Below are 16,783 nucleotides of genomic sequence, written 5' to 3' on the forward strand. Positions count from 1 at the left end.
TATATATATATATATATATATATATATATCATGGGAACCGGAGTTTCTTCTGTTTATTTCCGATATTTTATTTAAATGGAAAAGGTATTCTATTATCATGGTTAACCAGCATTTGTAACAAAATGTATATGTTTTATGTGAGCTTTTTTCACATGCCATTTGACACCTCTTTTCTAGTGTGACTGCAATATGCTTAATGGTGACTTCTCAAGATACTTTTTTTTATATTTAAGCTGAATATTTAAAATAGACAATCATAAAGAGAATTTGACCTCTTTTCCTTTTGTTTACCTTGACATAATTTGCATTCTTACTTATACGACCTTAGTTGAAATAGCTTCTTAATTCTTGTTTCAACAACTAACCCGTAGTAACAACATGAAAACGAGTTATTTTTTTTGACAAGTTGATTCAAAAATTTTAGTCATTGCAATTCCTTCATACTAAATACGTGAAACACATTAATGTTGGAGTATACAATAAAGTGTGAAGCGTCTCACTTTGGTAAAAGCATTTTAAACAAGAAAAGCAACAAAAAGAGGAGTAAAGTAAGTACCTTGGAAGAGTAACTAAAACACTGTTTTTACCCTCTCACACTTTGTTCCGAAAAAGAACCTCAGATATTATCCAAAAAGTGATGAGAAAAATGAATAAAGAAAACAGAACATATACATTACTTCTTTTTAACTCCAATTTTTCTGACTCCATGCAAAAACTCATGGATGCATGCTCAAGTTAAATTTTCCTCTTTCCCCCTTTTAACTTAGTTCTTATATATATACCTACCTTAAGGTAGAAACACAAAAAATAGAAAAAGGCAAAAACAAAGAGAATAAAAAGTGAAGATGTCTCCATCTTATTTAATATTTTTGATCTCAAACTCAATCTTTCTTTTGTCTTTATTTTCAATTACAATTCATGCTCATCGTTGCAGTGATGACTTCTGGTCTGAAGCCCTCAGCAGAAATCTAACATTATGCAAGAGATACGAACATAGCAATGGAGTTGAGTTTGCATGGAATCTCGAGAACAACACTCGAATCCTCCAGGTTCAACTGAACCCATTATTTTCATCTCGATCATAAGCACATGCACAAAAAAAGAATATTATGCTTGTGATTATATATTTAGATTAAATTCATTATGTACGCACACTAACATTGTGTAATAGAACTCCTTTTGCCGGAAATTAGTTACACTGTAAGTATATATACATAAATTTGTTGAATAGTACGTAGTTCAAGGGAAGCCCTGGTGTAACTGGTAAAGTTGATGCCATGTGGCCAGGAGATCACGGCTTCGAGCCGTGAAAATAGCCTCTTGCAGAAATGCAGGGTAAGGTTGCGTATAATACACCCTTATGGTCAGGCTCTTCCCCGGACGTTGCGCATAGCGGGAGCTTAGTGCACCGGGCTGCGCTAGTAGTAAAAACGATTAAAGCGTCGTGTTTGACTGCTTCAAATCTCAAATGTGATATTTTTCTTCTTTTGTTAATTCCCTTGTTAGAAATCCTGATTCTGCCACTGCTGACTAACTATAAATTCTGAATTCGCCGATGATCCAGGTAATGGTGGGAGCTATATTAAAAAGTGAAACAGGATGGCTAGCCTGGGGTTTGAACTTTGGACCAGAACCAAGAATGGTGGGGACTCAAGCTCTTATTGGTATCAAGCAGACCAATGGTTCATTTCTTGGAGAAAAATACAATGTCACAAAATATATCAAAATAGAGTGCAAGTTGTTACCTTCTCCTATTGATTTGAATTTAAGCAAATTGAGGTTTAGTTCTCTGGATCTTCAGTATCACATAATAGAAGCCACTATACATCTTCCTCAATCAGTTAATGTTTCAAGAATTAATCATGTTTGGCAAGTTGGAAAAGTTGCAGCAGGAATGGAACCCAAGATTCATGATAAAACTCTCCATAACTATGATGGCACAGAGACCATTGATTTGAAGACTGGCAAATGTCTAAGTATTAGAGCTGCTAAACGTCATCATGCAAGAACTGTAAGCCTAATTAACTTTGGATCATCCTCCTTAATTACTCTCTCTTTTCTCTTGGTTATGATGTCTGCATTTATCCAGATTTAATTTATGTACTGACTGTTTAAATCTGCATTATCTTAAACTTGCTTTACCAGGTTATCTACCTTATTTTCAATATTACTAATCCCACTTATTATGGACGGTTACATGTAGTTGTCTTTCCTCATAGCATGCATGCATGCATCCTTGGAACTATTAGAAAGAAGGAGCACACCGATGACCGGTCAGGGATCGTTTGGTTGGTTATCCCAGAATTATAACTCAGATTATAATCTCACCTTCTATATGTAATAGATAATCTCATGATCATGATCAGTGGCGGGAGTAGAATTTTCATCAAGGAGATTTAGAAAATAAAAAAAGGAAAAACGCAAAGAAACTAGGGGTTCAACATTTAATATATGTATATGAAAAAACATTAACCTTATATATAAACAATATAATTTCTGGGCGAACGGGATTTGGTTGAATCCACTTTCGCCCACCTAGCTCAACTCCTTCCCATGATATTGGTATAAACTTTATCATGCATTTAGGTAATATTCACAACCAAACACTGAAATATACTGATAACCTCCATAATTGCTGTAACCAAACGTCCCCTAACGAGTGCATTTAGAAAGTACTTTAATTTACCAAAGACCCCATACTACTCGACTACATTTTGTTAGTGGTATAACAGATCGATGTTACATTGTTCTAAGACGGCTTTCAAGCCCATTTATCAGTAGATGGTAAAAATTAGTCCTTAAAAGATTTGATTTTGCCATTATATGATTTTTTTTTCTCTCAGCTACGTACTCATACTTTAATATAACTAACCTAATTTGGAATTAAGGCATATATATTTAATTGATTATTATTTAATCTTACTTAGACCAATAATTTACTTAGACAATTATTATTTAATTGTATTTTCTTGTATACAAATCATAATTTCCATTTATTTCGGAAGCATTAACACAGGTATTTAGAATCCAAATTTTGTAATGGGTCACTCCTGCATATATATACCAAACATATCAAGTATATATTTATCAGATGTTGAAGCGCGCTCGACGGTTTAAAACATCATAAAAAAATTCTGTTTTTTCTTTAGATCTTTATATAAATAGTCGGTCGAATTTAGCATTTACTTTTCCTAGACAATATACATAGATTATAACGGTTATTTTTTGGGGCTTAATAATTTTTTTTTCAGGCTCATGGAATACTTAACATTATTGGTTGGGGTGTAATCCTGCCAATTGGGGTGATAATAGCCAGGTACTTCAAAAAGGGACCAATCCAATGGAATGAACATGATCAATGGAAACATGCTCATAAGACATGTCAAGCATTTGGATATATTATTGGGGCAACTGGATGGGGACTTGGACTCTGGCTTGGAATTTCTTCCAAATATTACTCTTTTCCCAAACATGGAGCTTTTGGCATCTTCATTTTCACATTTGCCACCCTACAAGTAAAACTCTCTCTCTTTCCCCACCAACTTATTGAATATTTTTTATTTTATTTTATTCACGGTCAGTATTTACATCGAAATCTATCAATACATTAAGAAAAGTAAATGGAGAGTTGTTTTTAGTTTTTAAATGGAATATTCGTTGTCACAATAAGTATTCGATTAAAAGAATTACAATCTCATGATCCAGTGTACCCTTCTTCATGGATCACGGTCAACAAGAAATTATTATATTTGTTATTTTTTATTCATCGACGGATAGAATGCTTCAGTTCTTTTATAAATGTTTAACAAACTCTTTTACCACTAATCATAGTTTATTAGTAGTGTATGTACTCTCATCTCAAAATTAAGAATATATACTCTCATTCTATCTATCACTTAACTATGATAAATTGATATATTTCGTGTGAACACCATGTGTAGGTTGATATTTTTCTCTTCATTGCCCCGATCCCTCCATTTAAAGTTACTATTTCTCCATGCCCTTTGAAATGATTCACTCGTATAAGTGGCAAGATTATATTGATGTCTAATCAACAAGACTAACGTAAGATTTGAAGTTGGGGCCCAGAGGATAATTTTGAAGTCATTACTCCAATTATATACTCCTACGAATATGGATAATAATTAATACTATAAAGATTCTTTTACAAGAACGGGGGCATATATAAGTTAAATACTTCTAACAAAATATCTCTTTAGAGAAAGGATATAAATAAATTTAGTATTAGAAATATTCATTCTACGTTCCTCCTAGTTGAAGTTTAGGGATTTCATTAACTTAATCCATGATATACACCAAAAACGCATGGCCAGAATTAGGGGTGGATGAGGGTACGTTCGAACTGTTTTTGTAGGGAAATTAAATTATGTATATAATGTTCAATTTCATTCTTATGTATGTATATTGCATAATGAATTCTCTTGGCTTTTTTGCAAATTAATTTTTTACTTTTTTTTTGAATTTTCTTGATAAATATCCTATCACCGCAACTTCTCAAATACTAATTAATCATTTGGTTAAATTTTATATACAGACGCTGGCACTGAGATTAAAACCCAAAAAGGACGATGAACTTCACATATACTGGAGTATATACCATCATTCTCTAGGGTATGCATTACTCGCAGTGATTTGTGTCAACATTTTCAAAGGGATAAAAATAATGCAAGAAGACGACACGTGGAGACCTGCCTACATCGCTGTTATTGCCTCTCTTACTTTCATCTTCTTAGTCTTCGAAATCATCAATTGGCTCCAATTCAAAGTAGAACAAAAGAAAGAGAAAAAAGACGATATTCACCGACAAATGAAAATTGACACACAAGGGAAGTAATTCTAGTATTTCACGACGACTACTTTTTTGTATCCATGCATTTTTTTTTTGCTCTTTTACTTAGGTCAATTTGTGTACGTTTTAATTATTCTATCGAATACCTATTATTTTCTATTAACATAAGTATCGAATAACTTTACATATTTGTTTACATTTTAACTATAAAGAATCTTGCTTTTTTTTTTAGGGGAAAGGGGGTTGATTGCATAAATTTTGTTCCATTATTTAGGTTTCTATTTGTTGAATAAAAATAGTTAAGGTTTTCTTTTTTATTATATTTTTCTTTTATATTTGTGTGGAGAAAATATATTTGAGGAATTAGTTTAAGTAGATTTAAATGGTCTTGATTTTAGTGTTCCTACTTGTTTAGGTTCTCAATTACCATTAAAAAAACATATATAAAGGAAGAGAGATTGGGGGGAGGGGGGCGCAATTTGATTTTATTTATTGATATTAACTTCTTCGGTTAACAACATACCTTGAGTATATATAAAAGTGAAGAAAAGAAGTGCTAGAAATTTGGAGGTTTTCATCAAAACAAAACGCCCTTCCTCATAGTCATATATATGATGTTTGAGATTCAAAGCAATCACTAAGTGAATTATATCTTCTTCTTTTTTGTGTTCCCTAGCACATTAACTTTAATTCATAACAAAAATACATGAGGAATCTCACTTTGTAATTAGCTTTATAAACAATAAAGGCCAGCCATAAAAGAAAAAGTGTTAGAAATTTGGAGGTTTCAACCTTTCACCCTGTACTAGAAATTGAGGTGCAAACTCAGAGTACTTGCAAAGCAGAAAGCAATACATTCCCTGGAATATGCATTACCAAACCACCATGCAGAAAAGCTTGTCTCAGTGAGGGATTTGCTGATGGAAAATGTAGCAAAATCCTCAGAAGGTGCATTTGCTATAAGCCATGTGTATCTGATGGGAAGATGATCAAAATAGGAGCCGAAACTTTGGCCGAGGAAGCAAAAACTTTGGTTGCAGCTTTGCTTGAAGAAGAGATGATGGATAACTAATTAGAGATTAGAAGAAATTAAGAATGAAGTGTTGTCGCGCCCCATTTTCTCGCGAAAGAGGGATTCGACATGTGACAACTCTTTTAGTGGGTATTAAAAGAGAAGAATCGCCACCTAACGATTTTTAAGGTGCATTAGGGCACCTATTTGCAAATAACTCTGTTTTAACTAGTCAGCGTCACCAAAGATCTGGTAAGGGCTCAAATTACCTCAAAAAGAAGGTGTTAGGCACTCTTCGAGCTCCACAAGTGTAGTTCCCGACCGAATTTTAAACTATGTGGAATTATTGAATTAAACTAGGTTGTAAGTTGCTAAGCTGTGAATTAATACTAGTGGTCAAGTATATACATCAATTAAAAGCAATTAATTAAAACTAGTCATGACAAAAATGTAAGAATTGTAAATTATAAAAGTCTACTTAATTACATTAAAGAGGGACATAAATTTTTAAGCCCGATGGATCAACTCCCGTGCAAAGTCTGCCAAGACTTTTATAGCCAAGTGCAAGGGCTATTCGGGCAATTTGTGTATCATGTCCGCTACCCTCATTACTATATTTAAGTTGTTACCTAAAGTATACTGGTTGATTCTAAATCGTGCCTTAGTAAGTCTACCCGTCCCATTCCTATAGTCCAGGAGGCGTTGGACGCTATCTAAAGGGAAGTTCTAAACTTAAAAAGCTCAGGTTTCTATTTTTATTCTTATTAGCGTCACATGTAAGGGAGGTTAGGACTTAAACAAATAATACATAAGGCAAATAAGGGCTCATGTTGGCCTCTAATTTTAGGATTATATTAATTAGTTAAGAGCATGCTGGAGTATAAAGTGGAGGTAGAAACTAGAGTGAAAACGGGCCGAAGCATTTTATTGTAAGGAATTTTTACATTCCTATGCCATATAGGAAACTATATTACCCTCAATGTTTAAGGTTTGATATAATTACATTTAGTATACCTAATTATCAATTCTATACCATAAGGTGTTTTAACTGTACATTAATTGTACCTTATATCACTCCTAAATTTATGGTACCGTATATTCCTCCAAATCCTCACCCCCCACATTTCTCTCTCCCAACCCCACATCCTCATCTACGTATCACCACACACCCACGTTTTAAACCATTATTCCCTCTGCTAAAACCGGAAAAACAATTGAAACCCTCTACCATTAACGTCCAAAATCAAGGTTTTTTCTTCTACAACCAGTCAAAATTTAAGTCAAATCTTCAAAGTTCATACACAGTAATAACTTTTGATGGTTATGATTTCGGGTTCCTTCAGTAATATAAGAGGGAAGGAAAAGAGAGCAGCAATTCCACCATTGACAGCCATTAAAAAGCTTTGAAACTTTGAACTCAAATTTGGATTTTCAAAAATCATTATTTATTTGGATTGAGTGTTGTTGTAGATAATTGAGAATATGGTTTAGAGTTTATATCTTAATTTTGAGGGGTTTTGGTGAAGATTAGACTTGGTTTTGACTGAATTTCAGATTGAAACTCGAAGAAGAAGAAGAAGAAGAAGACATGACATACATTATATTGCAGCAATTGTAGATAAATTGTAGACTGTTGTTTATTTATTTTGAGCTTTTGTGTTTTTGTGTTAAAAGTTTTAATGAGAGCTTGTTATTCCACTTCGTCTGTTTTCGAGCTAACTTGTGCAGATGAGAAGATATTTTTAAGTTATATATATTCCTATACCTTTAAATTCAAGAAAGTATGGTTGTATTGTATTTAAAGAGGCGTGAATTTGTAGAATAGATTGAATGTGAGGAATGAGTCAAATAAGACTCACAATGACTTGTTTTCTACATTTAATCTACAACAAAACTACATATCATTTGAAAACTTAATATGAAAATACAGAATTTCAATGTTTCTACAAATTATCTACAAAATATCTACAAACTGTTCATAACAAAATTTATCTTTATTTTCATGCATGTTCGTCTGGAACACTAAAGTTACTTGATATGCCAACATCTCCCATTATAGAGGAATACAACTTATCTACAACTTTCTACAACTTTCACACATTATTTCCACCCAGTGAAATACAACTACAATAACATAAAACTTACATACAAATTTTATACAATATGTCTTGTATATTTTGTATATGATTTATACATACTAAAAACAATTTTCATACAACTAATTATATATTATACAACTTATCTACAAATTATCTATAAATTTCGTACATTATTTCTACTAAGTTATATACAACTACAATATAATACCACTTAAATATAATTTTTATACAATGTTGTTCAACTTTCATACAATAGTTAAATGAATAAAAGAAAAATAAATAAATAACAGAATATAATTTTTCCACAATTTATCTATAATTTTTCTACAATTTCTACAATATAATGTATGTCATGTCTTCTTCTTCTTTTCCTTCGAGTTTCAATCTAAAATTCAGCTAAAACCAAGTCTAATCTTCACCAAAACCCCTCAAAATTGAGATATAAACTCCAAACCATATTCCCAATTATTTGCAACAATACTCAATCCAAATAAATAATGATTTTTGAAAACCCAAATTTGAATTCAAAGCTTCAAAGCTTTTTAATGGCTGTCAATGGTGGAATTGCTGCTCTCTTTTCATTTGCTTTGTATTACTGAAATTTGGACATAATTGCGTTTGATGTAGAAGAATTATAGAAGATAGTTGTTTTTGATTTGTGAATTGTAGAAGAATAATCAATTCGTTTTTGAATTGTAGAAGAATAATTGCGTTTGATGTAGAGACGCTAAATTTGAAACGAAACTGACGAAGAAGATTAATGTGCGTGATTTGCGTTTGGAAGATCTGGAAGAATATTTAATCCCCCAATTTTAGCGCGCCTAAATAAGGAAGCCTACAACTACAATGATTCCTTATTAATGCATGGTCTATATTTTGTAGAAATACTATTAGCATGAAGAGTAATATGCAAACTATGAACATATTTGGTAATATAATTTCCTATATGGTATAGGAACGAAAATTTGCCTTATTGAAATATGCAATGTTAGGCAAATTGGAAAGAATAGATACTAAACAAATAATAGCTTAAAACTTCTTTCAAAAAATAATAGAGAGGCTCAAGGTACAAAGAAAATAAATGCAGGCTTCGTTTCCGGAGAAAGGTGAAAATAGACAATCTCATTCGAATATATGTAAACTTTGCACCTGTGCAGGTGCTAAATAAAGTATAAAAGATGTTTAGCTTCAAAGACTTAGTTTCTGAAAGCAAGCAAAAATCCCAAATACTGATAGTTAACTATTTGACACGCAACAACTAGCACATAAACGAGCAGAAAATAAAAATTAGCACGCAATAGCAAATCACTCCTTTTTCCAATATCCCTTCACAACTATCAGTGTCTTATTACATGCTCAAGTAGATAAAAATGGTATGGCCTAGGAAAATAACTAGACAGCTTCAGAACTCCAGGTTGACCCCTCTTTTAGGCCTTGCATTTACGGCGACCCAAATTCTCATCCAAACCAAATTTAGATACCTGCAATTCACTTAATACAAATTGCACACGCGCATAAAGAGCTAAACACACATATGGATTATATGCTCATAGCACATGGACTTTTACAGCACGGGTTATAATTTTTATAACAAAATCTCCTCACGTTGATCCTCCTAATCACATAAACATAGAAAAGGTTTGAAACTACTAGCTTTAACAAAACTTATTCAGCTATAACCTAAGGATAGTTAAAACTATATCTCTATTAAATCAAATAGGCATAGAATAAGCACACTATGATTTCGTATATTATAGATTACTCAAACCCCTTTTCTTAATAGGGACCATGCTTGTTAATCTTGAAGGCATGGTATCTAGGTGATATTCAAGCACATGATTGAACATAAAATATGATATCTATGTAATTAAACACAGAAACATGTTCACACAGCAAGATCAAACACGAAAAGCAAGCAAATATTGTTCATGAATTACTCTACCAGGCATGGTGTCCAAATGATCAGCAAATGATCATATTCACTAGTCAAAGGCATAGAAGAGCAGTAGATGTTGTTCCAATTTTAATGAGGATAAGCATGAAGTCTTACAATGAATTCATCTTTTGAACCTAAAATATAGTTCAAGCATTATTGTTCCTATTGGCTAGGTTAATCCTAAAACATAATCTCTACTTGGCTTTAACAAGAATAGATATTCAGGAAGAGTAATAACCATGCTTTTAATCAGATTAATAGACAAGAGAATTTTAACATCCATTGAGACTAAGACCTTGTTTCTAGTGCGCAAATAGTCACAAAAAGGCTTGCAAGGACAATAAGACATACAAGGATTAAGAGACGTAGTTATTTTCTAATGGCATGTGCTTTCAATAGAGTGTTACCTGGCACTGGCAGCACGGCCATATGCATACAAAATTTCATACACACATAAGGCAAAATTCTGGAGAAAGGAGAAGAGCGCTAACCTGCGCGCTTCCAAGTAGAATGCTTTTAGCATTCAAGCAACATATCATGTGTGAATTAAAACTAACTATTTTACATACAATTATCACATACGAAATTTAAATGAGTCGTCTAAAAGACTAACCAGTTTGACGTGCAGAGATAAATATAAAAAGCCAGAAATCCGAATCACGATTAAAGTCCAATAACTAATCGCCGAAAATGAAGTTGAACAACATCTACTATTGATACCCGAACTTGATACTTTGAGATCATGAGAACCTCGAGAGTTTCGAGCAGTATTTATATTAAGTGAGGGTAAAGAACCAAGCTTTCCCTTAGCTTATAGCCGGCAAGCGGAGAGGCAATTACAGTAATATCTCAATAGTGAAAATTGCTATAGTTGCAGTGAAAGTAGTGATCGAAAATGCCAATTTCTTCTTTTTTTCCCCCTCTTGAAGTGCCAAGGATGCCAATATTTATAGCTTTGAATAAAATAAACGTTTGTAATTAGGAAGGAAAGAAATCAGTAAAAATTGTGTATCATTACAAGCAAATTTTCTTTGAAAAGAGCCGTTGTTGATTAATGCTAAAAAACAAGGTACTATAGTTTTTGGGGAAAAATTAGTTCCATATAATCAGTAAAAATTCAAAAATTACACTTCCTTTAAAATTCGAAAATCAAAAGAAATATTCTATAATTGCGATTGGATCAATATGAGAAACAAAGAACACTTACCCCCAAATCTATCTACATTCATCCAGTTGATTTTAAATCTGCGGGTGCTCAAATGGAAAGAAAATCATGCGAGTCTTCAAACAAGATAGCCGTTTGGACTAGAATTGGGACTAAAATTTCGACTCCCAATCTAGGTAGGTAAGAACAAAAAGGAAAGAAAATGGAACACAAATCAAGTAAATAAATCAAGTAAATAAGGAAAAGATATGGGAGTGCATAGGAGAGCTTCAGAGTTGACTGAAACTACGACCCAGGATTCAAAGTGTCAAGCTTAGTTCTTTTCTATTGTTTTGGGTCTTGGGATTTGGGTTGGATAATTTCATTTCATAATACTACAGTAATAAAATAATGACGATTACTAATTTCGTAGTGATTTTAAAAATGCATGAAATAGGAAGTAAATATTAACATAAATAAATCGTAAATATTTAAAATGCCTAATATTGTAATTTAAATTAATAAAGCACGTAATGAAAAAACGTGAGAAAATAGTTATTATTATGGAATCTACAATTGAAATAGAGGCTCAAGAGAATAAATAGGGTAAAGGAAGGACAAAATTGGATGTCAACGTGGCTAAAATCGGAGAGTCCAATTTTATGGTCATTATGACATTCCACAACCCGTCTTCAAAGGGCCCGAGGCACAGCTCGAGGTTCGACCCCGAAGGTTCCTTATGCTCGAGGTTTGTAGTAAATGCATATGTACTATATTGGGATTCTCTCTCCTATATAAAGGGGACCATTGTTATTTTTTTGCACACATGATATACAATACAGCACAAGAACATTCTTTGCTCTCTAACTTAAACACTCTTTATTGTCTCTTCTTTGATTTATTGCTTACATTTATTGTATTTCATTAATTATTCTTCATTTATTACTCGTCATTGATCATAAAGAGCCATCATCAAGGCCCTTAGAACTGTTAGTTCTTTATTGACCGGTCCCAGCCCGACGTTTAAGCTCGACCTCGAGGCCCTACTTAGGCCAGTCCGAGGCCCCGATCCACAGCCATTTGGTTTGGATAGTAATGTTGTTCCTTACTCTTACTTTACTTTCCTAGCTCACACTTAGCATCTGTTGCCTAACAACTAGCATTAAAATAAATCACGTATTTTTAAAACCACAAAATCAAATCTAATTGTAATTACCATTTTCAAGGTAAACATTAGTTAAGTTAGTTATGTTGTAATTTTTACACCCCCCAACTTTGGTGTAAAAATAAATTTTTCCCTCAACTTTGAACAACAAAGAGGGAACTATCAGGGATGCTAGTTATTGAGGCTCTTTAGTTTGCTCTCTACTATGAACCCTAACCCTATAAATCTTTATAATGAATACCCCCCCAAATCACCTGACATTGCCTCACAATTTACAACACGACAGGATGGTGGAGAAGCTAAAACATCTTATAGAGACATGCTAACATCCTCAGACCATGGATTTTACCCCAAACGTGTGCCAATCCAATATGGAGCTGTCAGGAACTTTTTTAGAAGAAGGAGGGGAAGCACTGACAAATTTAATACACTCTCCCACACAAGAGATTAGGTTGATCACACTGATGGAGGAGGACAAACAACGAATTTATGAACCTTGAAAATGCTCCATCATTATCAAACTTTTTGGAAAACGTATGATGCATCAATACTTAAAAAAGAAGATCCAAGAGCTTTGGAGACCAACGAAAAATTTCACCTTAATTGATCTGGGAGAAGATTACTTTATAATAAAATTCAAGAAAAAAGAATACATGGACAAAGCTCTTCATCAAGGTCCATGGTTTGTAAATGACCATTATTTATCTGTAATCAAATGGAAACTAAATTTTGTGGCTACAAACGAAAAATTAACTACCTCAGCAATATGGATTAGTTTCCACAATTACCAACGGAGTTTTATGATGGAAAATCTTAGAAAAAATTGGCAACTCCAATGGTCGATTACTGAAAATTGATGTTTGTACATCAACAACAATGAGAGGTCAATACGCAAGGCTTTGTGTGGAAATTCCTTTGGATCTTTCAGTGCAACCATTTATCTATATTGATACACACAAGCAGTATATTCACTATGAAGGTGAAAATCTACTTTGCATGAAATGTGAAAGATTGGGGCACACCTCTCCTATATGCAAATTTATCCAACAAAATACGAAAGTAAACTCATGCCCAGAAAATGCTACACCAAGTTTGATCAAGGAGAAACAAGAAGGTGAATGGAAAACTGTCATCATCAACAAAGGTAAGAGGCAGCATGTCAAAAACAATCCATCCAATAACCTCATTCCAGAGGATAAACTTCAAGGCCCAGGTATCTTAGTTAATTTATTCAACGCCAACGTAGGTAAGTATATTGACACTCAAGTTCTACAATACAAAGCAAAAGAATCTACTAACAAAACTATGAACAAGAAGAACTTAGATAATACCACTCTTCCAGTCCAAAACCACTTCACCATTCTAGATGAAGAGCACATGGTTTTGGACAAATTTTAAAAAAATAAAAATAATATTACTCTAATACCCCCATGCAATTAGCCATTTGGACTCTTTAGAGAATGACATGGCTTTATCAGACTTATACGTGTCTATTTCTACTAATAATGAAAACTATGGCATGCTTTTAGATATAAACAAAAAAATCATTAACTCTAATAAGACTACTAATCCTACATGACAAATCACTAAACAAACTAAAAAACCTACTACTAATCCTTCTATTACTGATCAAACAAGCAAAAATCTTCCCCAAAGATTTGAGAATATCAACCCCCCAAAGCATGTTGTCCACATGGCGTTAAAGAATCCTAAAGATAAACAGATGGCCCTCCCCAGTGAACACGGTAACGATCCTAAATCCTTTCAAATTCACTCAATAAATCTAAAAGATGGCCACTCAGAGGCCATGTAAGAAGACCCTCAAATCATTACCTCTACCACCAATCCCATCCCCTCTTTTGGTAATCCAGATCCCACGAATGTTTTAAACCTATTAAATACCAATAAATCCACTCAAAATGCCCAGAATCCCATCTTCTCTGAGAAGAAGAAACAGACTAATCCAAATACTAAGGCAACACAGAATCCAAACGATGAAAACCTACCCCAAGCCCCACCACAATAGAAAATTCTCAGGTGATCTATGTCCAACCCCCTCAGGACCAAGACTACCAACCACTTTCGTAGATGGAAATGGGGCTAATGGGACATGCAATATCCTTCAACATCCAAGTAAATGGCCTGGAGGCAATAGTAATCCTTCACCACACTCAATATCTAGCACAAATAATAACGGAGGGGATGGGTTTGGCAATGAGCAACTACTTGAACCAAATTTGGCTCAACAACATCCTCCAACCTCTAGCACCATCGTTGAATCCAAACCTAGTTCATGCAATGATACACCAGTGGAACATGCCACCTCACTTCAACCTAATAAACCCACAGAATGCCCTCTCAGACATTCCCTTCTTCCCATCAGAGATACTAACTCATCTGAATCCCATCTTCATGCCTTGGGAAATCAACCACCAACCACAGAATCAACCACTCAACCTAGAGAACCCTCATGCATCACCACCTCACCCACATGAAATTCAAGAACAAGGTCTGGCAGAGGCAGTAATGGAGGAAGAGGTAGAATAACCCCTCAACCTAGCCTTAGAGTGAGTCCTAGAATTCTCAAATCTAGACAGGGTAAAGGTGTTTTTATTTAGGGGGATGCAGGAGAAGAGGCACGTGCTCAACTGTCCCCTAGCACTTTACAAGTGCTCAAAGGATATCAGGTCACCACATGATCCAACTATGGGCAACAGAGCTATGATACTTGTGCTATCTCTACGAAGGAACCCTGTCTTTCCAGGAGGGGTGAGGGAGAATGGGGAGGTAGTGAATATGAATTTAAACCAACTAATGAATCATCCAACTAAATTTATAATTTGGAATGTTCGAGGGGGTAATAACGACAATTTCAAAAGAAATCTTAGGAAGATGATTGATACTCATAGGCCCTACATCGTAACCTTTCTAGAAACTAGGATGGTCAATCATGAGCATATGCTAGAGGATTTTAGGTTTTATAAACTAATAGAAGTCCCAGCGGAGGGTCAATCAGGTGGCATGGTTTTTTTGTGGAAGCATGAGGTGGCCACAGTCCATAATTTCACACGTAGGAATCAAGAGATTAATGCTACAATTGAGGTACTTCCTATACGTAAAGTTTGGTTATTTTTTGTCTATTTATGCTAGCACTAGTTATCAATATAGGAATATTTTGTGGAATAACATAAAAACATCTCTAACAATTATAATGGGCCTTGGTTGATCGGGGGTGATTTCAATAATATCTTAGGTTCAAATGAGAAATATGGGTGAGACTTATTAACAATAATAGGGCATATAAATACTATCAAAAATCTCTAATTGTAACCTAATGGACTTAGGCTTTAAAGGGTGTAAATACACTTGGTCAAATTATAGACATAGGAATAAAGGTCTTATTATGGAAAGATTGGATAAAACCCTAGGCAATGAAAAATGGTGTGAGCTTTTTCCTAACTACCCCATAATTCATCTACCCAAAACCTACTCTGACCACAATCCTATTTTAGTAGAGCTAATCCTTAGAAGTAGACATAAAGACTTACAACCCTTCCGCTTAGAAACTTTTTGGTGCAGACACCCGAATTTCCAAAATCTTGTTAAATCAAACTGGCTTGGCAATGAATATTTCAGGGCCAGCAGTTCCTTTATAAATAGTGTTAAATCTTGGAAAGTTAAGACCTTTGGAGATATAATTGTAACGACCCGATCGGTCGTTTTGAGCATTTGCATTTCACTTGCCAGTTGTCGGGCATGACTAGCCCCGTTTGATATATTATGACTTATGTAAATCATCGGTTTTGGTTTTCAGGATAATCAGAATAGATTTGGAAGAATAATTCTCAGTTTGAAGCTTTAAATTTGAAAGATTTGACCAAGTTTTGACTTTTTAGTATATGATCTTGAATTTGGATTTTTATGATTTGGTTAGCTCCGTTAGGTGATTTTGGACTTAGGAGCGTGATCGAAATATATTTTGGAGGTCCGTGGTAGATTTAGGCTTGAATTGGCGAAATTGGAAATTTGGCGTTTTCCGATTGGTAGTGGAAATCTTGATATAGAGGTTGGAATGGAATTCCAAAAATTGGAGTAGGTCCGTTGTGTCATTTGGGACGTGTGTGTAAAATTTCAGGTCATTCGGAGTTGAATTGATAAGTTTCGGCGTTGTTTATGGAATTTGAAAGTTCCTAAGTTCTTAAGCTTGAATTCGAAATTGATTTGGTATTTTAGTATTTTTTGAGTGATTCGAAGGCTCAACTAAGTTTCAATGATGTTATGGGAGGTGTTGGTATGTTTGGGTTGAGGTCCCGAGGGCCTCGAGTGTGTTTCGGGTGAGTTTTGAGCGAGTTCGGGCATTGCTTGAACTCAAGCAATGGATCTGGTGCTTAAATCTACCGCCGAGGCAGAAGTTTTACCGCTGAGGTGGAGGTTTTACCTCTGAGGCGGAAAAAGGAGCGCTGAGGCGGTCCAGGGGAGAATCCGCAGGTTCGTTGGTCCGACGTTGGAAGCTTGTATCTTTTGATCTACAAGGAATTTTGAGATGATTCCAAAACGAAAGTTGTAGTTCTTCGTATCGAGTTTCCAGAAAGGTAAATAAATCATAATTTGGACATC

At 34.3% G+C, this 16,783-nt stretch overlaps 1 protein-coding gene and 1 long non-coding RNA gene across 2 annotated transcripts; one reads left to right on the forward strand and one right to left on the reverse strand.

The window, feature by feature from the left end:
• The first annotated feature begins 83 nt into the window (after positions 1–83).
• On the forward strand, positions 84–5,047 carry LOC107815593 (cytochrome b561 and DOMON domain-containing protein At3g25290-like). The gene is made up of 4 exons (XM_016641201.2): positions 84–1,049; positions 1,565–2,011; positions 3,252–3,515; positions 4,556–5,047. The coding sequence occupies exons 1-4, from the start codon at positions 846–848 to the stop codon at positions 4,853–4,855; spliced, it is 1,215 nt and encodes a 404-aa protein (XP_016496687.1). The 5' UTR covers positions 84–845; the 3' UTR covers positions 4,856–5,047.
• Positions 5,048–9,196: 4,149 nt separating this feature from the next.
• On the reverse strand, positions 9,197–11,405 carry LOC107815594 (uncharacterized). Its single transcript, XR_001654768.2, has 2 exons — positions 10,265–11,405; positions 9,197–9,402 (listed from the first exon to the last, which is right to left on the reverse strand). It is a non-coding gene; the product is annotated as an uncharacterized LOC107815594 (long non-coding RNA).
• Between the last annotated feature and the right edge of the window lie 5,378 nt (positions 11,406–16,783).

Source organism: Nicotiana tabacum, chromosome 18 (assembly GCF_000715075.1).
Source record: "Nicotiana tabacum cultivar K326 chromosome 18, ASM71507v2, whole genome shotgun sequence".
In the NCBI taxonomy this organism is placed as follows: Eukaryota; Viridiplantae; Streptophyta; class Magnoliopsida; order Solanales; family Solanaceae; genus Nicotiana; species Nicotiana tabacum.